Raw genomic sequence first — 10,051 nt, forward strand, 5'->3', positions numbered from 1 at the left:
CAAAAACCGACGGCAAATTTCAACCTCCAAAACTGTTAGCACTATTCACGGTCATAAGACTTGCTACCAAAAACTCTGCTCTTGATTTGCAATCAACCCCTGGCGTAACGTAATTCAAGATATCACCATACTCAAAAGGTGTCAAAATAACTAGAAAGAAAGACAAGACAAGTATTGCAAGTTGCACACACTCAAGTATTACTTGAACCTTCCCCATACACTTCTACAAAATAGTAACACTTCAAATCACAAGACATTAACCTCTTGGCATGACTCCAACGCACGTCCGCATGCATACCAAAAGTAACAGATTTAGGCAAAGCTTGTACTAAATCTCTTAAGTCCTCTACACAGCACCCAGCCTTTATTTTATCTACAAGCTAAACGGGTAGGTCAGGATGCCTACCAAACTAGCAGATTTGCCAAAACGCTCAGAGCTAGATATAGTAAGGCAAAACTTGTAGCGAAGATAAAGCTTAAACAATTTAAGTCCTCTACACAGCACCTAACCTGTATTTCATCCACATGTGAAACAGAATGGTTAAAATTGACAATGACAAACCCTAAAGCCATAAAGCCCTAAAGACCTTTTCAAGTTCAAACCTAAAATGCTTGCACTATAAATGCCAAACCAATACGACTTATATGGTTCCAAGTTAATGGCTCACAAGGCCCCTCTTCAAAAACCCTATTGTGAGACCTGCGTTAGGTGCATAAAAAGAGTAGCAACTTCAAAATGTATGCATTCTTCTGTCTGCATGATAAATTGCAAAACTGATGTATAAAAAAGCACCTATTTGTAGCCCAATGGCTATTTTTGACGGGCCTTCAAGCTCATTTCGCTCTAACACATCTGTCAAAAGATTAGCCCAAATTGTCCAAATTTTGGAGGTTTCTAGAGGTAAATTGCTAAAAATACAATATAGAAGTACCAAATTTGCTGGATTTTTCAAAAAATTTGCCCCAAATCCTGTAGTTAATAGGTTTATGAATAAGATGCATTTGCCAACCCACCTACACTCACACATTCTTGAAGGTCTTATTTTTTCCCTGCACAAACTAGCAAAGTATCAACTACCCTCGTTGTAGAAAAGGTCCTGTCACAGCTTTCAAATTTGTGTAGTGTCAAGAAAGTAGGGAAGACTGGCTCTCAATAACCAGCAAAAACATAAAGGAAACTTCATTGAGCAAATTTCCAATACACAAGACCAGTGCTAATGTCTTTGCCAGAAGTACAATTACCAGGCATCACTTGTACCAGGACTTTTGTAATAACCCACGACTAACACATACAAACCTTTCCAGTTGAAAGTAGGAACACTTTCAAGATGATAATTTAACAAAAAAGCCAGCTAAAGCTGAGCCACTCTAAAAAATTTCACTAGCTTAAAAAACACCATATGTATGTATCTACTGTTATTCCTCCAGGGAGCGGTTCTTACCTTGAAAAAACTCTCAAAATTACTTCTCCCAGTCGTCGATGAGCTCTTGCCTGTGATTTGACATTTACTCCAAACAGCCGGGCCAACCATAGTGACTATCTGCTGCCATCTTGTCAAGAAAGTTGCCAACCAAACTATACAACCTCATGTACAGTTGCTGTTGAAGGTAAAAGGATGCAAAGGTTGTAAAGACGAGGGTTTGCGTGCAGGTAAGGAAAAAAAAAATGGAAAACAAAGAAGCAAAAAAACACACGACCTAACACTTAAAAGCACCAAACTGAAGAAACATTGTAGAAAATTCTGGAGTGATCAATGACGATAGTGCTGCAAAAGTCAAGCGGGAGGATTAGGCAAATAAGTGGCCGGATAATAAGCTCCGTTGCCACCCAAGGCTTCAGTCTGAAAATTAGTGTTGGCACCATCCTGCCCATAAGGCACATGCACGGTCTGCTTGGGATCTTGATGATAAATACCATAATTATTGCTACCACCATCCTGCACATAAGGCACGTGCACACTCTGCTTGGGGTCTTGGTAAATACCATTCACACTCAGCTTGGGATCTTGATATGTAACAACATTTCCAGTAGCATACGACTGACCCAATGACAGCTGCTGAGCCTGTGCTGGTAAGTACTGACCAGAACTTGGCAGGTCTTTGGAGTAGCCTCCCTCCACAATAGGATTATGACCAGCCCACAAACCAGATATTTGAGTTTCCAGAACTCCACCTTGTGCTGAAGTTCCATTCCAATAGCCCTGGTTTCCTATAAAAGGATTAATTGCTGGTTGTGCTCCTGTGCCTGTGGTAGGATAGGCGTTTGAGGGAGGAGCATTTGTAGTTGTCATAAAATGCAATCCCCCGAGTGGAGCAGCAGCAGGAGGAGCATTCATGGGCTTCGCATGTGAAAACTGAGGCACAAAAGGTGGAGTCTCCAAGCTTGGGTTTGAATATTGCACTTTGTTGGCTGCTGGAGCGTTGTCGTTACTGTAGGCTGACACTCCATTGTCGCTCTGCAACTCTGCAAGAATGCACACTATGTAAATATCTGACAAATGAGAAATTCAACTGAAATAAGCTGCCTAATTCAATGTCTGAAGTACAGACATGAAGCTACTCATACCACCACAAAACACCTCCACACACATACAACAATAACATTTCTATATTATTGATTAGCTACTTTACATTAAGACACATGTCTGCTTTAACGCCCAACTAGCAACTTATTAAGCAACAAGGACCCAAAGGCATGGAGTGAAAGTATTAACAAATACCATGAAAGTCAACAACAAACAAAACAGAATTGACCTCTACAAATAAATTTGCCGCTTAGATGACATTATTAAACAGCCAAGGCTGTACTGAATTGAAGAAGATATATCAGCTTCTAGACAAGCGGACAGGATGCATTGACATTTGAAGGCCACTTTACTCCTTTCAAAATAGAACGGATGTTCATACTCTTCTCTAAACTTAAACTAAACAAAATTATTGGTGAGTTAACTTCCGCCGCTTAGATGACATTATTAAACAGCCAAGGCTGTACTTAATTGAGGAAGATATGACAGCTTCTAGACAAGCGGACAGGATGCATTGACGTTTGAAGGCCACTTTACTAAATATGTGACCTTTCAAAACAGGACGGATGTTCGTATTCTTCTCTAAACTTAAACTAAACAAAATTATTGGCGAGTTGACCGTACTAGTATGAAACAGCTGGGATAAACTTGTCACCAAGAGAGGGTTACACAGAAGACCACAGAGAAAACACCTCCAAAACCTGCATTTGCCAAGCTAGAGAAACATTGAAATTATGACGTCAAGACAGCCGGCTCACATAATCAAATCAGTTGTGCACAGTTTAATGCCTCTGACCTTAACGTCAAGTTTAAAACAAAACACAAATTACACAGACTTAAAATATCCCAAGTTCATAAGACCCTTAACATCAATATTAAATAAATCTACATACGCACAAGAAATTAAAGAGACTAAAAATAAATACAGATTCAAGCACTTCAGGTCAATGAAGTGACTAACTGACAGTAAAAGTTCAATGCCATTAGACAACTCGAGAAAGTAGGTTTTCTAATTTCAATTCAATATAATTACAGTATACAACAGAGCAAACAACACTGATGAGAGAGAAACTCAACCGCCCTACAAGTACCAACAAACCATTAACCAATAAGAGAGTACCCGCATAGCCATGTGCATAATGGCATCTCTCCCCGTAGTTACAAGCTTCCCCTCTTTCCCACCTCGCACACATACGAGTTTTGAGCCTGGGAGTAGGCAATCCTCTGCCATCTGAGCTGCCGAATCCAGAAGCTGGATAGGCATCATCACCAGCAACATGAACAAAAGTGCATCTGTCCCCATAAGGGCATTCTTTACCATCTGCAAAAAATCGACAAGGTTTAGATGACTTTTTTCGCTGTTGCAAGTTTCCATCACCTGCTGTTCTACCAGGAAAAGGGCTTCCTTGCCCCGCACTCACAACCATTGTCTCCCAGCCAGCAGGGGGCTTTCTAAGGTCTTCCATGCCATGAGCAAAATGGCAGCGCTCATTGAAAGTGCAAGTCCCCAACTTGAACTTGGTGCAGAGCTTTGTTTTAAGGAAAAGGGCACCCGTGCCCTTTGCAGATCCGGGAGGGAAACCAGGAGTAGGAGTGGCACTTTGAGGGGCCATGTTGAAGTTGCCAGACTGCATCTGTTGTTGCCCTCCATATGCGGGCATACCTTGGCCGTGACTAAAAGGACCGAAACTTTCTCGCTCTCCATAGAGTTGTTCGCCTGCTGCATGTGCTGGAGGGTGATGAGAGAGACTTGGTAAAAGACCCTGCCCGTCTTCCCTCGCGTAATTTACAGTCTCTTGGCTTGGATACGTGCTGGCGGGTGAGTGGAAGGCGTTGTTCCTCAATTTCTTCTGGGGAGGCTCCCAGGCAGGTGATGACGGGATCTCCCTTCTCAGTGAGGAGCCATCGCCGGGGCCGCCTCTGGCAGGCCAAGCGAGTCCGCCCGCAGGTTCCATGGCGGGGAGAGAAGCAAGCGAGAGATGGGGTGGTGTGTGAGAAATGCCTGAATTCACATCGAACTAAGGCTATGGTCACGCGAGGTTTAGTTATTAGTTATTTGAACGAATAACTAATAACTTGGTCACACGCAAAAAGGACCATTAAATGAATAACTATGCCCACCCTTTGTAACTATGCCGATTTTGGCATAGTTGTGAGATTCAAGGCTTAGTTGGGAGGATGAATCAATGACCAAGCCTCACGTGACCATGCAAGAGGTTTAGTTATTCCTTTAATGTTCTGTTTCAGCATAGTTGGCTTAGTTATCAATAATTGATAACTAAGCATCACGTGACCATGCTCTAAAACATAGCATAGGTTAATGTTTACCTTGATTGTCTAATATCGATTTAGAGAATGTGGATATCAGGATTTTTTGCGTGGAATATCTAAGAAATTTACAAAAATGCCAAAAGGTAGCGAAAAAGAAAAAGTGGACAACAGGAGTCGAGACTTGGCAGAGGATTGCGCGCGCACGCACGCACACACACACACACACACACATAGTTTTCTCCAATGCCATCTCAGCATTGCTCTAGCCTATGTGTATGTGTATCAGAGATGGTTGTGTGTGTGTGTGTGTGTGTGTGTATTCGTTCTCGTACTGATGTGAGTTGTGACAAAGCTTTCACTACCGTTGTAAATTTCTTTCTCTACCGACGGATACAAATGTAATCCACCATTTGTATGTGTGGATGGAGAGAGAGAGAGAGAGAGAGAGAGAGAGAGAGAGAGAGAGAGAGAGAGAGAGGGAGAGAGAGAGAGAGAGAGAGAGAGAGAGAGAGAGAGAGAGATGCCTGCTTGGATGCGCAGCTGGCTATGGGACCCTCGAAGAACTCATGGAGATGATAAAGTGGTCTTAGCTCGGTATACATGACAAGCTAGTGGGCAACTCTTTGCCTTAGGAGTTGTTATAAGGTCTAGAGAATAATATTCAATGTCATAGACATGGAAGATGCCAAAGAAATGACACAGTCAGTATGTATCTCAAAAGTGGTGTACTTGTCTGAGCGCAACAAGTCCTTGACGAGCTTCTTGTCCGGAATGTTGTCTCTTGGAGCGCATTGAGTGCGGGATATGTCGAACAAGGACATGGCTAAGAAGCTCTGGGTTTTTTTCAGCATATACAAAGAGAGTGCATCTCTCCAAATGCAATCACCTACACTTGCATCTTGAAGGCATGCAGTAGTCGTGCTTGGCACTACCTTGGTCGACATGTATGCAAAATGTGGTGTACTTTATAAAGCACAAAAAGTGCTTGAGGAGCTTCCTGTCCAAAATGTCGTCACCTACGCTTGTATCTTGAAGGCATGTGGCATTATGCAAGATTATGATATGGGCAAAAGAATTCACGAAGATAGTGTTAGCCAAGGGCTGTTGAAAACAAACAATTGGAACTGCCTTGGTTGACATGTATGCCAAATGTGGTGTACTTCATAAAGCACTCTTTGTCAAGAGAGCGTCTATGTTGTATGAGTCATGGTGCACTCAGTGATGATAGCCTTGTCTAGGATACTCACTTGGGTCTTTCTTTTGTGAGCTCACTTAAAGACTATGCTATGAACAATGATTTGTACCAAGGCAGCGGAATACATGCTGATATTTGCTATAGTCGGTTACTTGAAAATAACACATACTTAGCCAACATGTCAGTCAATATGTATGTCAAATTGTGGTGTACTTGTTTGAGCACACCAAGTCCTAACAAGCTTCCTATCAGGCATGTTGTCTTTTGGAATGCATTGATTGTGGGATATGCCAAACAGGGGCAGGACCAAGAAGCTTTAGACTATTTTCACCAGATGCGAAGAGAAGGCCTCGAGATCCATATGCAATCACCTACATGTGCAACCTGAAGGCATCTGACATCATGCAACATGTTGGTATTGGCAAAAGAGATCATGATGATCTTGTTAGTCAAGGGCTGTTGACAAAAAATGTTGTGCTTGGCACTGCCTTGGTCGACATGTATGCCAAATGTGGTGTACTTCATAAACACAAAAAATGCTTAATGAGCTTCTTGTCTAGAATGTCATCTCTTGGAATGCTCTGATTGCGGGACATGCCCAACAGAGGTAGGGCCAGGAAGCTCTGGGCTGTTTTCAGTAGATGCAAAGAGAGGGAAACTCTCCAAATCCAATCACCTACGCTTGCTGTTGAAGGCATGTGGCATTATGCAAGATGCTAATATGGGTAAAATAATTCACGATGATGTTGTCAGCCAGGGGCTGTTGGAAAAAAGCAATGCACTTGGCACTACCTTGGCATGTATGCCAATTGTGGTGCACTTGAGAAAGCAGAAAAAGTGCTTGTGGAACTTACTATTCGAAGCGACATCTCTTGGAATGCACTGATTGTAGGATACTCACAAGAGGAGCACGGCATAAAGTTTTTAGCGGATTCAAAGTGAGGGCCTCTGTCCATATGCAATCACCTACGCGTGCATCTTGAAGGCATGCGGCTCTACCCAAGATGCTGTTATGGGCTTAAATATTTACTCTGATATTGTTAGCCAAGGGCTGTTGCAAAGATTTCCATGCTTGGCAATGCCTTGGTCCACACACGTCCATTTTCTCCCGCAACACTGCCAAGCAAGCAGTAATAAAGGCTACACAAGCAGAATTGGAGAGCAAGAGAATGGGTCTTTCTTTTGTGAACTCACTTAAAGACTGTACTAAGCAGAATGTTTTGCACAAGACAATAGGATTCATGCTGATGTTCACAATTGTGGGTTACTTGAAAAGAATGCCTACTTGGGGAAAATGTTGATCAGTATTTATGTCAAGTGCGGTGCACCTGTAAATAAGTGCGCAACAAGTCTTTGACGAGCTTACTATGTAGGATGTTGTCTTGTGGAACGCACTGATTGCAGGATATGCCCAATATAGACAGGGCTATGAAGCTATGGGCTATTTTCAGCAGATGTGTAGCAAGGGCCTATCTCCAGAGGCAATCACCTAGGCGTGCATCTTAAAGGCATGTGGCTTTATTCAAGATGCTGATATGGACACACAAAAATTCACGATGATATTGTTAGTCAGAGGCTATTGAAAAGAGATGTCGTGCTCGGCACTACCTTGGTTAATGTGTATGCCAAATGTAGTGCACTTGAGAAAGCACAAATAGTGCTTAAGGACATTTTTGTTCAAAACAATGTCTCTTGGAATGCATTGATCATGGGATGCGCACAATAGGAGTAGGGCCAGAAAGCTCTAGGCTATTTTCAACGAATCCAAAGTGAGGGCCTTTGCAATCACCTACACATGCATCTTGAAGGCATGTGTTGATATGGGCTTAAATATTCACTTTGATATTGTTAGTTGGGGCTATTGCAAAAAACTTTTGTGATTCACAATGCCTTGATCAATATGTATGCCAAATGTGGTACACTTCAAAAAGCACAAAGAGTGCTTGAGGAGCTTCCTATATGGAATGTCGTCTCTTAGAGTGCAGTGATTGCGGGATGCATGTGACACGAGCAGGCCAGAAAGCTTGAGGCTATTTTCAGTGGATGCAAAGGGAGGGCCTCTCTCTAGATGCAATCATATATGCATGCATCTTGAAGGCATGTGGCTCTGCGCAAAATGCTGATATGGGAATAAATATTCACAGTGATATTATAAGTCAATGCTTGTTGAAAAAAAAAATGAGGTGATTAGCAATGCCTTGGTTGGCATGTTTGCTAAATGTGGTGCACTTGAGAGAGAGAGAGAGAGAGAGAGAGAGAGAGAGAGAGAGAGAGAGAGAGAGAGTAGTGCCTACTTGATTTCCGAGGTAGAGGAGACATAGCTCTCCCTATGCTCTAATTAGAGTGCAGCTCTGTGTAACCTTCAAGGCCTGTGCGAGTTTGTGTGTGTGTGTGTGTGTGTGTGTGTGTGTGTGTGTGTGAGCCTATGGACGGACAATACAATTATTATACCTAACTTGAGATCAAGAACATCAAAAGTAGTCTAGGTAACGAGACAGGCATGATAGCAAAAGTGAATTCGACAGTCGAGATTTTGGCAGAAGTCGCAGAATGTATAACGATGTGTAATGGAAATGGCCTATGAACTTTGAGAGTAGCAGAATTAGGAAATTAGATGAAGCACTTTTGTGAGATTACTTTGTGAGCATAGCGGGTGAACTTAATTGATGGTAGCAACATAAACATAATACTTAGTTAACTTGGCATGAACAATACTTTTGCAAGAGAGAGAGTTTAGAGAACATGACAACAATTGAGGACCGGATTCATACGGAGCCGATCCCCCCTCCAATAGGCATTTGTATTATAGTTTATCCCATCAAGAGAGACTTGGTACAATACAATCTTTGTGTTCCTTGTGACCTTCGTGATGTAATGAAGATGGAAAGCTTCATGCATCACAAACATACCATAAACTTTGTAGAAAGCATTAACTATCCCAAGCCTCAGTCCCAAGGCCTCAAACACCTTCAAAGGTGGAAAGAGCTAGCAGGGAATGAGGATAGGGAAGAGGAAGAAGAACATTCCATTGGAGAAAGAAATAGTTCCTCACTTATCATCACTCTTCTTGCTAGCATACATAATAGCATAGTAATGAAGATGGAGAAGATGGCAAGCTTAAGCATTGAAGCATGGCTCTTGGTTGGATTTGCATTCCATAGCCAAGTGTGTTGGTGTAGGCTCTCACTTCTCACAAGCTTGGAGAAGGAGGTGGAGTTCCTCAACTTTCACAAGTGATAATTATCCACAAAATGAGTGTGTGTGTGTGTGTGTTGTATATCCCCCAACACCCCCCTTGCTTGCTTGGGGTGAGTTGTAGCTTTTTCACATGCTTCAAGCTCATTGGACCCCTCCCCCCCCCCCCCCCCCCCCCAAGCCAATCACATGCAGCATGCATTCAAGTACATGGGTAGTCTTTGGACAAGTGTCCTCCTTACCCCTTAGAGAGAGAGAGAGAGAGCTTGAAAATATCTAGATATTTGTTGGATGGAACTAGAAGCTCATTGGACCCCTCTTTAGCCCAGCCAATAGCATTTAAGCACACCATGTGGCTAAGCATAGGGAGAGTCTGACATGTGTCCCATGTGCCCTTTGAGAAAAGGGGTCAAAGATTCCCCTAATTTTGAGACTTTCATGCATGGGAAGCTTCTCAAGCACCTTCCTCATTAAGTTTGTAGGGTCTCTTTTTGACTCAAGCACCTTACGCCCCATGCATACGAAGCTTCTCAAGCACCTTCCTCATTAAGTTTGTAGGGAGTCTTTTTGACTCGAGAACCTTAACCCCCATGCATAGAAAGCTTCTCAATCACCTTCCTCATCAAGCATGACAAGAACCTCAAGCACCTTAGTCATCAAGCACGACAAAGCACCTAAAGCTTAGGTTGGGTTCCCACCTCAAGCTCAGCCCTAGCTTACCTAAGGTCAAAGGACTTTTAACACTAACCATTGGAGGTCTTTAATGAAGCTAACCCTAAGGTATTTTAAGGTCCATTACATGCACGTTGCTCGTTGATAGATACCTCTTTTTGGACCCCTATTGAGATATAACCATCTCTCCTCT

General features: G+C 42.6%; 1 protein-coding gene across 1 annotated transcript; it reads right to left on the minus strand.

The window, feature by feature from the left end:
• Positions 1–1,163: 1,163 nt before the first annotated feature.
• Positions 1,164–4,539, minus strand: LOC147422760 (uncharacterized). The gene is made up of 2 exons (XM_086502751.1): positions 3,646–4,539; positions 1,164–2,464 (listed from the first exon to the last, which is right to left on the minus strand). Exons 1-2 carry the CDS (start codon positions 4,478–4,480, stop codon positions 1,776–1,778), a joined length of 1,524 nt encoding a protein of 507 aa, XP_086358877.1. The 5' UTR covers positions 4,481–4,539; the 3' UTR covers positions 1,164–1,775.
• Positions 4,540–10,051: the final 5,512 nt, after the last annotated feature.

This window comes from Adiantum capillus-veneris, chromosome 27 (assembly GCF_014529385.1).
Source record: "Adiantum capillus-veneris isolate H3 chromosome 27, ASM1452938v2, whole genome shotgun sequence".
Classification (NCBI taxonomy): domain Eukaryota; kingdom Viridiplantae; phylum Streptophyta; class Polypodiopsida; order Polypodiales; family Pteridaceae; genus Adiantum; species Adiantum capillus-veneris.